At 44.2% G+C, this 12,500-nt stretch overlaps 1 protein-coding gene across 1 annotated transcript in view; it reads left to right on the top strand.

Annotated features, from left to right (window-relative positions):
- ACOT11 (acyl-CoA thioesterase 11) overlaps positions 1-12,500 on the top strand; it is a 100,741-nt gene that overhangs the window by 65,076 nt on the left and 23,165 nt on the right. Inside the window, exons 6-9 of the mRNA XM_015414939.1 lie at positions 2,407-2,542; positions 4,326-4,482; positions 7,891-8,010; positions 8,585-8,728. Coding sequence (XP_015270425.1) covers positions 2,407-2,542; positions 4,326-4,482; positions 7,891-8,010; positions 8,585-8,728 — 557 coding nt within the window. The remainder of the gene's footprint in view (positions 1-2,406; positions 2,543-4,325; positions 4,483-7,890; positions 8,011-8,584; positions 8,729-12,500) is intronic.

Raw genomic sequence — 12,500 nt, 5'->3', positions numbered from 1 at the left:
TATTTTCAAGATCACTCAGAAGTGCCTATTAATTATGCCTTAACTATTTAAAAGATCCTGAGCATACACTCCTGTTGCTTTACAAACTTATAACACTTGGAACAATGGGCATTTTGTTTAAAACAAAAAAATCCTGAGCACGCTAGACAAAGAACTACACCCTTCTTCTGCAAGGTTGTATGTCTGAATGTCCTTGAATTCTTAGTGCTTTTGCCATCTTGTGCCCTTTCAAATGCATCCCAATCCAAATCAATATTTCCTTCTGAACTCTGTACTCTGTTGTAGTGGCATTGTGCCTCTTTATTTATTATTTATTTATTTGATTTTTATCCCGCCCTCCTGCCGAAGCGGCTCAGGGCGGCTTACAACAATAAAACAATAAAACAACTCATCTAAAACAATCTATACAAAACATTAAAACCACAATTTACACACAGTATAACCTACTCAAGATGACGACCATAAAGTGCTACATACTCAATCCAAGTTGCACCTCGCCCGTCTCTTGTGGGATTTTGGAGAGAGAAAGAGAGCATGCAGGAGTGGAGAACTGTAGCAGTGCTCTGCTCCCACCTCTTGGATCGTATAAGCAAAAAGTTGGAAGGGGCCTAAAGACCCATCTAGTACAACCCTCTTCATGCAGAATGACCTAAAGCATCCTTGACACATAATCATCCAAACTCTGCTTAAACACCTCCAAGGAGGGAGAACCGTCAACATCTCTGGGCAATCAATTCCACCACTGAAACCCTTATTTTAAAAAAGTTTTTCCTAATGTATCCCACTGATCTCCCCAGTCCCAATCCATAATTTAAACCCATTATTACAAGTCCTATCCTCCACTACCAATTGAAATAGCATCCTACCCTCCTCTAAATGACATCCCTTCAAATATTTCAAAGGAGTGATCTTACCGCCCTCCACCTCCTCTTCTCCATGCTGAACATTCTCAGTTCCTCATAAGTCTTAGTCTCCAACTCCAAACCCCTAATCATTCTTGTTGCTGTCCTCTGCACCTGCTCTAAAGGTCACACACACTACTACCCAGAAGACTATCCCCCATCAGGTATGTGCACATAATAGGGTTGCCAAATCCAAATGCAAAACCTTACATTTATCTCTATTAAATTGCATCTTGTTCATATCTACCCAATTTTTCCAATATATCCGATTGTATTTTATCTGTATCTTCTGGAGTGTTCGCTATCCCTCCTAATTTGGTGTCTTCTGCAGATTTAATGAGTAGTTCCTTCATAACCTAATTTAGGTCATTAACAAAAATATTATAATGCATTGGGTCCAAAACCAAGCCGAGCAGCGGCCCACTGGATGCTACCTTCCAAACAGACAAGAATCCATTAACTACTGCCCCTTGGATGTGATTATCCAACTAATTCCCTATCCGCCTAACCATCGTAAAATCTCATCCTCAGCCTTCTAACTTGCAAATCAAAACAACATGGGAAACATTATTAAATGTCTTACTAAAATCTAAATATACAATATCCATGGCACAACCTACCAAACCTGTCACCTGATCAAAGAAGGAAATGAGATGAGTCTGTCAAGACCTCTTAGGGACAAATCCAAGCTGACTACTTCTTATCGCCAAGTTATCCTCTAGATGTTAACAAATCAGCTCTTTTAAAATCAGTCCCAAGATTTCCCCTGGGACCAAGGTTAAACTGACCGGCCCATAGATTCCCAAATCATCCTTCCTCCCCCTTTTAAAAATTGGGACATCATTCGCCCTTCTGCAATCATCTCACACATTGTCTGTCTTCCAAGAGACCTTGAAAATAATGGATAAGGGCTCTGCTCCCCAGCTATTTCTTTTAGCACTCTCTGTGGACACCATCCAGCCCAGAGGACTTCCACCCATCCAAAGTATCCAGATACTTCTGAATGACCTCTGTATTGATATCCTCCTGCAAATCTGAATCCTGCACATCAGTGATCCCAAGTGGGCCTTTACTCTCCTTCAGAGAGAAGTCTGAGGCAAAATAGGCATTGAACCTCTCTGGCTTTGCTTTATCCTCTGTCAGAGTTTCTCCATTTTCACCCAAAAGTGTTCATGTATTGTACTTCATGTATTGTGTAGTATTTCATGCAAGAACAGCTCATGTATTGTTCTTCTGCCAGAATTGTACTGGCAGGGGAAAAGGTCACTTTTGGATAGAGTATATCTGCATGAAAACTGTGCAATGCAAAAAATATGGTTGGGAATTGCTTTGGGTAATCATGTAGGTAAGTCCTGAAGTTCTTAGGTTAGACGTTCAACAGCAGTCTAGACACTGAACAACTTTCATTTGAACCAGAGGGAGGGAAGGTCAGGTCTGAGTTCTTACAACTGGCAAAAGGCTTGTACTAACAGCTATATTGAATGCTTTCTTTCCTTGTCCTTAGATCAAGTTAAAGCTCCTGGTTCCTCAAACGGAGGAGGAAAAGATTGAGTATAGCATTGCTGCTGAACGCCGCCGGATGCGTCTGGCCCATACAGACACAATCAAAGACCTTCTCACTAACAGCCCTGTGCATTCTGGTAGAGTAACCCACAGGCTCTTTTCTGGGGCTTTTGTTTAAAGGCAGAGGTTGTCCAGTACATTGATTCAGCCTGGGCTGGAAATAGCAGCATGTTAATGAGCATCAAATAGGAATAGACAGCTGTAGTACACCCAGAAGAAGAGAGTCTACCCCTGCATCTGGACATCTGGAGCACACAACAGTTTATTTAATGGCAGGGTCCCCATGACTAAATGAAGAATGAAATATTTATGTAGGTACAGTACAATGTACCTACATTAAGTTGTATATATTCAGACTCTGTATAGCTGCTAACACTGGACCAGTGCCTCACAATGTCCCATCTAGACATCCTCAGCATTTATCTAGAGCACAGGATTGTGTATGTGTGCATCATGGGCCAGGCACAATGGCATGTACCCAACCTTCCATTTACAGAAGGCACACAGAATTTTCCCATGTTCGTCTCTGTTATTTCTTGCAGTCCCATCCAGCCTCCAGAAGGGTCATTCCTGAGGTTGCAGGATCCATGTGGAGGACTATCCAGGCAGGTTGGTGGGGCTGGAGTGAGGAGGGACAAGGGGATGAAATGGACCCCTGTGACCTCAGTGGACCTGGGCTTGCAGGGGGGAAAGGAGGCCTGATTTCACCTCCTTGTCCTTCCTCACTCACTCCAGCCCTCTTGACTTTATAAAAAGGTAAAGGTTCCCTTGCTCGAAAGCCAGTCGAGTCCAACTCTAGGGTTGCGGTGCTCATCTCCGTTTCAAAGCCGAAGAGCCAGCGCTGTCCGAAGACGTTTCCGTGGTCATGTGGCCGGCATGACTAAACACCAAGGCGCACGGAACGCTGTTACCTTCCCACCGAAGTGGTCCCTATTTATCGACTTGCAATTCCTTGATTTCGAACTGCTAGGTTGGCAGGAGCTGGAACTAGAGATGGGAGCTCACTCCATCATGTGGCACACTCAGGTCTCGAACTGCTGAACTACTGACCTTCCACGGCCTGCAGCTCAGCGTCTTAACCACTTGAGCCACCGCAGCCCCTCTTGACCTTATAGTGTTTGTTTAATTTTGGCATGAGAATGTATGTATGCATGTATGTATTTGTTGTTACTAGGAAATTGAGTTGCTTGGTTTTTGCTATTTTATATCTTTATGCTACATTATTTATCAATCTGCTGCTAACAATATATTTTATGTTTCTAATATTTAATACTGTGTTTAACTCTTCTGCTATTAATTTTTACCTACTGTTGGCATTTTATGTTTGTAATTTATCAGTTAGGTGCTTTTGATACCTTTTTTTTTATTTGGAAAAGGTGACATGTATGTTTTTAAGTAAAATAGATAAAGCACTAGCTAGAAGTAAATGAAGTACACCCTTCTTCTGCAAGGTTGTATGCTGCCTAAAGAGGAGGAAATGGTCGGCATTGTGGAGTAGCTGTCACAATAGATTGCTTGAGAGGCATGTTGTTAAGTAAGTGATAGGCCTGGTCCCCGTTTCACAACACCTGCCCTGCTATTATATTTATTTAGCACATCATGCTTTCCTACAAATGCTGATGCTCCATGTCCTCTGCGGTCTGTACACTTGATGCAAAGGCACTGTTTAATACTACCTGTAGCAGTTCCTGTCTTCTTCCCTGCCAGACCACTTAGGTTCCCAGCAAATGCAAGAGAAGTGGGCTAGGAGACTTCTAAGCTCATTAGTCCTTTGTGCTTGTTTAGGTTTTCGTAAGTCCTCCTGAGATGTTTGTACCTTTCCATTCATCTTGCTGCTAAAACACTATGGTTTTTTGACAGAGGGCGAGAACAGAGAGTGCAACACTGTGGTACCTGCCGAAAAGACCAGAGTGGAGAGTGTGGAGCTAATTCTGCCTCCACATGCCAATCACCAGGGAAACACATTTGGAGGGCAGATCATGGCCTGGATGGAAAATGTGGCCACGATAGCAGCAAGGTGGGTTGCTTTCTGACCTTTGCGTGTCTGAGGGCCAAACTAGACGTGACGGCGGCAGAACAGTCTCCTTAGATGCGGGTCTGTCTTAATTGCATATCAAGTGGTGTCTGGGTGAGTCCAGTTGCTAACCTGACTTCTGTCCTTGGTGATAACTTCCCTCATCTGGGTTCTGAGGTCCATCCAGCTGGGAGAAATCCATGGAGAGATCATAACAAGCTGTGGACAGGGAGAACGCTTAATATCCCTCACTTGTGCACTGTTGCTAAAATTCAAACCCATTTTATAAACATGTATAAATCTACATATAAAATGCAGTTCTGCATTTAAAGAGATGTCTGCTCAGCTCTTTACCCAGAAGGACTCCTGCTCCATTGTGTATAAGTGACAATTGGAAGAATTTCCACAGGATGCAGCTTTGAAACTGCACTTTGAAATCCCTGCAAGGGGATTACAACTGTATGGAAGCCTTGCCCCTCAACCCCTGCTCGAATGATCTAAGTGTAGCTGCTCCAGAAAATGTCAAAAGTATCACCTAATGCAGGATGAGCACCTAACATCAACTGCTAAAGTTTTCATGGTATTAAAGCTCCCAAGGTTAAAGGTATTTACTATACATACATTAACAAGTACCTCTAGGCTTTCTGACTCTACAGCGAAAGATGGCAACCAGGCTGGCCGTTGTGTGACAGCAGAGGTCATATGGGGGGATTCTCTTCCTTTTTCTTGTGACCTGAAACAAACATTGGGCTAGCCTCCCAGCTGGCTTCATCACAGTTCTGGTTAACTGGCTAAAAGTGAACAAATTGAAACTAAACCCTGAAAAGACAAAGGAAATGCTGGTTGGGAAGGAGGTGGTCTTGAAGGACATTGTTCTCCCCACTCTTGATGGAGTTCTTTTTTGACTATTAAGAGCCTTGGGGTCATATTGGATCCAGCTTTATTACTGTAGAAGCAAGTTAATGCAGAAGGCTTTCTGTCAATGCAGCCTAGCTCATAAGAAGGCCCCTTACCTTGATACGGCTGATCTGGCCACCTGGATCCACACCACAGTAACATTGAGACTAGACTACTGTAATGCATTGTACATCGGTCTCCCCTCAAACTCAACTCAGAAACTCCAGCTGGTCCAGAATGCCATAGATGGAGCATGCATATTACTCCCATTCTGCAGATGCTCCACTGGCTGCCCATCTGTTACGGGGCTCACTTTAAGGTATTGGCTATTACATACAAAGCCCTTCTTACTTATGGGACTGCCCTTCTCCCTATGTTCTGCCATGACAACTTTGCTCAAGTCAGTAAGAGCTTCCGCGGGTGCCAACCTACAAATGGGCAAAATCAACAACTAGCCATACGTGCGCTTTTCTCTCTTGTGGCTCCTGCCTTGTGGAATGGCCTGCCCAAGGTGGTTAGGAACACTCCCACTCTCCTTGCTTTCCACAAACTATGCAAACCTTAGCTATCAAAGAGGGCTTTTCTGTGCAGATAATAGGGCTGCACTGAACAAAATGGTTTTACAAACTTGCTTGGATAAATGATTCGGGACTGTGGTCTATACTGCTGTGTATAAAGGTTTCCCTTGCTTGAAAGCCAGTCGAATCCAACTCTAGGGGGTGGTGCTCATCTCCGTTTTCAAGCCGAAGAGCCAGCGTTGTCAGAAGATGTTTCCGTGGTCATGTGGCCAGCATGACTAAATGCCGAGGTGCACAGAACACTGTTACCTTTCCATCAAAGCGGTACCTATTTATCTACTTGCAGTTCCTTGCTTTTGAACTGCTAGGTTGCAAGGAGCTGGGGCCAGAGACAGGAGCTCACTCTGTCAATGCAGTACTAGGGTCTCATACTGCTGATTTACAGACCTTCCAGTCTGCAGCTCAGCATCTTAACCTCTGAGTCACCGCGGTTCCTAGACTGCTGTGTATAGCTTGTAGTAAATAGGGTCTATTTATGTAATTTCTGTACCGCTTAATGTGTCATGTGAATACTTATGGTGTGCTTCAGTTCTTTCTGGTGGTTCCAGACTTCTAAAATCCTAATGCACTGATTACTGAATGTCCCATTTTGTTGATTGTACTGCCTTACTATGAGCGGTTGCCAAAACAATATTTGTTGATTCTACTGACTCACTGTGTGTAATCAGCCTTGAGTCCCTGTGAGAAAGGCGGACTATAAATAATGTAAATAAATAAATATATAAAATTCAAACAGGGGCTACTCTGTGCCTGAAATAACCCTTTGAGAAAGTACTAGAAGAATCTAGATTTCTAATTTACCCGTTAGTCTATATTTAGCTGCAGTTATTCAGGCCTTATTGCTATGGCAGAACTATATTTTGTCACAGAACTGCCTCCTCAGGACATACCATGCTGTGCCCCTGGTTTAGCTTTAATTAACAAATAGGTAGCACTTAACCTCCTCTTTACTCAGGTCCTTAACTCACCAGGCTGTTACATTGTTTTTCTTCTTAAATCTGGGATTCCTTTGTACCTGCTGAGCTCCTTCATAAACCTGCATCTATATGCCCCCCCCCCCAATCCTAATTTGTATTGTAGCCACTTGGAATCAGAGACCTTAGTGTTAAAGGGTAGGGTGGCATGCAGTGAGGCATCCTAACTTATTGGTCTACTGTAAAGGCAACAAAGAGCTCTTTTGAAATTGTTCTCCTACAAGATAGAGGACCTTTTGTTGAAACCACTCGGCCAGGTTGAAGAGAAATGGTCCTTCTTAGAGGACATCTACTTTTCTGTAGTCAAAACTATATTCTGCATGCTGTTGCTTTGCTAAAAGCAGCACTCTGGTCTCCCCCTGGTTGCTGAGAAATGCATCTCTCATCAGTCTATGTATAAAGCTGGTGCATATGCTCTTTGTGGCTGTCCCATAAATAAGCAGGTTTGCTGTGTCTCTCTTCACTAGGGACAGTTTGTTCCATCAGTGGCAGCCTCCATTCTGGAAGTGTTTTATCCAAGGCCTTAAATGGTGCCAAAGACTGACACTGGCTTTATTGCAAGAGATAAATGGACTGTTATCCTTCAGGTGGCACTGTGTCTTCATTAATTCTGGCTGTTATGGGTTTTGGTTTGTAAATCTGTGGAGAAGGGTTAAATGTATGTTTCACAGCCTCCCCACATTCCCTTATTGTTAGGAACTGCTAGTGTCCTTATTGGGTGAAGAGGTGGGGGTTTTTTGTAGTAAAAGGTCTGAGGAATTCCGAGTAGATTTGATTCTCTAGGCCTGGCTCTTGCGGTGTCATGGTGTATGTGGTGAAGCAATTCCATGTCTTGTGGGAGATTAGAACCTGTTTCTAACTGGCAATGCTTGCAAATCTTCTATTCTGCAGGGAACAATGAGGTGTGTGTACTAGTCTTTTTCTCTGAATGCCAAATATGCTTGCTTCTGTTTCTTTGCTAGCCGATTGTGCCGTGCTCACCCCACCTTGAAGACAATTGAAATGTTCCATTTTAGAGGACCATCTCAAGTTGGGGACCGCCTCCTCTTCAAGGCCATTGTCAACAATGCATTCAAGAACAGGTACGCCTTTTTTGTTCTCTAGAGGCAGACCAATGGGAACCCTTACTGTCTCAAACTACAAACTGTGTTACGTTTCACTGGGACAAGTGCAGAGCTACATTTTGTCTACCCTGTGAGCAGTGCTTTACCTCAGATGAGTGACAGGACAAGCTTTCTTTCTGGAGGAACGTGCCAGAATGGAGTTCCAGAACGTCTTCTACAGAATTCTTTCAAAAATGTTTAAAAGTTCATACGTTTTCAGTATACAGATTGAAAACATTTTCCTCTTGAGAGTTCTGGCACCTCTTTTTTTTAAAAAAGCCCTGGTGACTGAGAATTTAAGATGTCCCCAGTGACCTCCAAAATTTGGTCTTTTTGCTTGATAGAAATCTGAGTAAGTCAAAGTCATCCAGGGTCCGTCCTGTGAGTAAATATCTGACACTTTGAAAGCTGCCCTTTAAAATGAGTTTCCTCATTGGAACTAGAACTTAGCAAAAAGCCCCTTTTGGTCTAGAATCTATTCCTGCTTGTCACGGTATTGTGTTTGATATTTGGCCAATTGTTGCCGCTGAAATAATCATGTTCTTAATTCCAGCATGGAGGTTGGGGTGTGCGTAGAAGCTTATGGGCATGAAATGGAAGTCAGCCGAAGGCATATCAACAGTGCCTTCATGACCTTTGTGGTCTTGAATGGAGGTGGTCAGCCATGCACACTGCCAGTGCTGAAACCAGAGCCAGGACCAGGCCAGTCACTGATGTGGTCCTGCTCTGCACCAAAGAAGAACTTGAAGACTGAAGACTCAAGTTTTGCATGCCTTAATTCTGTCTAGAACATAGTTAGCAGTGTAGCATGCCAATTATGCATAGTTGTAGTAATTATCACGCTTCATTAGCAATGCATGTGGGTAGTGGAACCCGTAGGATTCCAGGCGGGGAGTGTGCTGCCTCCAGTAAGCATTAACTGTAGGCAGTAGTAGTAGTTTTGGTAAAACTGGTGTGTAGCTTTAAGACTAGTTGCACCTGGGAATTGTAGTCCTCAGTTAGGGGTCCCAGCAGCTTTCCTCTGACTGGCTCATTAGGGTAATTTCCTGAGCTCAGAGGCGCAAAGATAGGAGTTTTATTGCTCTTTTCCTGCTTCTTTTGTCTATCCTTACCGCGAAGGAGAAGGGGAATCTCATCTCTTTCTCACCACGGCCATAGAATTGACTTAGATCACAAAGATGTAACTACTCTACCCAGCTATCAGCCTGATTGTGAGTAAATGATCTTCTGAATGCATGTGGAGTTAAAATAAAGATGATTTAAGCCTTCGTCAGGGGTCATGCGTTGACTCATACCTAGAAGGCGTTGGCTAGCTGAAGCCAGTGCGGGACAGGACAGCCAACCTGAAAATGTTATTCATGTTTGCTCAGAAGTTACGGAAGCCTCTTAAGGAAGAGGTGGATCTGGTCAGGTACAGACTGAAGCAAAATTGATTTTTTTCCTCAGGGCCAACCTGAAAATGTTATTCATGTTTGCTCAGAAGTTAGGGAAGCCTCTTAAGGAAGGTATTTAATAACACTGAATTCGTGATTTCAAGGCACAAGTGCATATTGATCATGTAATTAAATTAAACCGGGGTTTGATACCTCACTCATCCACTTGCAGCTGCTGGATGACCTTGGGCAAGCCACAGTTCTGTCAGAGCTGTTCCTGAAAGAGCAGTTCTTGAAAGAATCTCTCAGCCCCACCTACCTCGCAGGGTGCCTGTTGTGAGAAAGGGAAGGGATAGGCGTTTGTAAGCAGCTCTGAGACTCCAAGTGAAGGGTGGGGTATAAATCCAATCTTCTTCTTCTGCATAGATAATTGAGCACAGACCATACTTCAGTGGAAGCTAAATTCAGACAAAGCTTCAGGATCCATAACAATAGATGACTAGAATCCTAGAATGGACCAATAGGGAAACAGGGATCCTAAAGTAGACCAATAGGGAGCCAGGGATCCTAGAGTAAGCCAGTGGAAATACAGGGTAGTGTAAATAGCCTATTGTGGGAGGGGGGGTGTGTTTGGGGTGTAACCTTTTGCATGCATAAATACCTGGCTTTGGTCAGGGATTCTCAGTCTTATTTTCTACTTGCTGAAATCACCAATAAACTATGAGCTGATCACTCTACGCATCTGAACCCAGTATATTTCAATAATCTTCATCAGATTAGCATCCAAGGCACAGACTAAAATGTGGCCCACAGTGTGCATCTCCTCCCACCTCCACTGATAACTTTCTTTTATCCAAAAGCAGCAATGGAGTGCTAGGAACTTGAGCATTGGCAAAGAGGAAGAGGGACTGATTACCACTTCCCTCTCTGGACTGTTTTCCATTCAAGACTCCCCCCCCCTTCCCTCCCCAGCTGCTTTTCTACTCATCGAGGTCCCACAACGAGTTATTCAGAAGCCATTTGAAGTGACTACGATGATCAGTCATCTAGTAATCTGTTCTGAGCATAAAAACATTACTGTTTGCATGGAGCTTTCCAGTTCAGAATAGCTTTCCTGTTGGATGCAGCAGAGGAAGATATGGTGTTTATGTGCTTTGTTTTACCTGTGGTACATCTTATATGTCTTTAGAAGAATAAGGTAGTCTCTGCCTAGAAAAGCTCAGTTTGTGTATTAAGGCACATGTGGAGCTAATGTTTATGAGGCTCGGTCTAAACAGAGGAACAAGACTATTGGACTGGAACTCTGGCATGTACTGTTGGTCCTCAAAAATGGCGACAACGGGACCTGATTGAAACTATGGGGATTGAAAAGGGAAGGGGGTTAACTGTCTTCCCCCTACACAATTCCCCAACCTAAAGGAGGGATAGGTACACTGTTGGAGATATTTTGGGATGCAGAGTAGCATTTCTTTATGTCCAGTGCTATTTAGATTAATTTTCTGCCATATGTTAGCCTTCCTTAGATTTCTTTTGCATCTCTAAGTGTAATTCCCCCCAGCTTTTTCTCCCTACTGCTCATTGTTTGCTTCCCTTGTATCTCCTTGAAACAAGAAACTCCAGTTCAAATGTTTCTACAGCTGCATTCTCCAGTTGCTGCTCTACCTTCCAAGGGGTGGGTGGTGCGAGTAAAACTACAAGGGTGATAAAGGCTTTTCCAGATTCCTGCTTTATATCTTTCCTTTTGTGACATGTCTCTCACAAGCCTTGGGTGGTCAGCCTTTACTTGATTATAGTCAGCCCTCTAATCTGAAACACTTATCGACTAAAACAAGTGAAGACCCGCAAGAAAGTTGCAGCATGATTATCCCATTCCTCACACCTTTGCTTCCTCCCCTCTCCCCCTACCTGTCTCACACTCTTTCTCCCTTCTGTCCCCCCTTTTCTTACTCTCTGTCTCTCCTCCATGCATGTTACTTCCTCTCTCTTTCTGACTCCTCATCATTTTCTTTGTTTTTCTGCCTCCCCACCTCATCACTCTCTCTTCCTGCCCCCATCACTCTCCCAGCCTCCTGCCTAGTTCCTCCCCCGCCCTGTACAGCAGCAGCAGTAGTGGCGGTGCTCCCAGCCACCCACCTGTTTCCTCTCCCCCTACAACAGCAGTGGCAGCCAATGTTCCCTCTAAGCTGTGGAGCCTTGTGAGCAAAAATTCTACTTTGTGAGCTACTGGCATTAAAGTTGTGAGCGAGGGATTTGTCTACTGCATAAATTAGTCTGCTCTGGAGCCATCCCTCCTGAGCTAAGACCAAAATGTGTGAGCCAGAGGCTAAAAATCTGTGAGTTAGCTCACACTAACTCAGCTTAGAGGGAGCACTGGTGGCAGCTCTCCAGGAATCACAACAGATCTCCCAGCTACAGAGATCAATTCACCTTACGACTGTCAACTACAGGTTGGGAAATTCCTGGAGATTTGGGGGTGGAGCCTTGCGATGGTGAGGCTTGGAGAGGCAAGCAGACTCAGCAGGGTATAATGTCATAGACTCAACCCTCCAAAGCAGCCATTTTATCTTGGGTGACTGATCTCTGTCACCTGGACAGCAGTTGTAATTCTGGGTGATCTCAAGCCCTCACCTGGAGGCTGGCAAAGGTAGTTCTTGTGGAGGAAATGGCTGGTTTGGAGGGTGGAGTCTATGGCATTACACCAGTCCAAAGTTCCTCCCCTCCTCAAACCCCACCCTCTCCAGGCTCCACCCCTCAAATGTCCAGGAATTTCCCAACCTGGAGTTGGCAATCCTATTTCCTTCCCAACCAACAGCCAACCTACCTTTATCTGCCTCTCTGTCTTCAGCTTTCCATCTCCCCCCCCCTCCCCCACAGCCTCTACCTAGGAAAATTAGTCTTTCTCCACAGTGGGGACCAAAGCAGCTTACATTATTATCTCCTCCTTTTTATCTGCACAACAGCCCTGTGAGGTTGGTTAGGCTGAAAGTATGTGACTGTTCCAAAATCATCCAGTCAACTTCCACTGCAAGATGGGGATCTGAACCTGGGTCTTGCACACCCTACTTTGAAGCTCTAACTGCTGCACCATACTGGCTT

Source organism: Gekko japonicus, unplaced genomic scaffold, assembly GCF_001447785.1.
Source record: "Gekko japonicus isolate JY-2015 unplaced genomic scaffold, Gekko_japonicus_V1.1 scaffold3294, whole genome shotgun sequence".
NCBI classification, from domain to species: domain Eukaryota; kingdom Metazoa; phylum Chordata; class Lepidosauria; order Squamata; family Gekkonidae; genus Gekko; species Gekko japonicus.
This window is presented reverse-complemented; position numbering and strand designations above follow the sequence as displayed.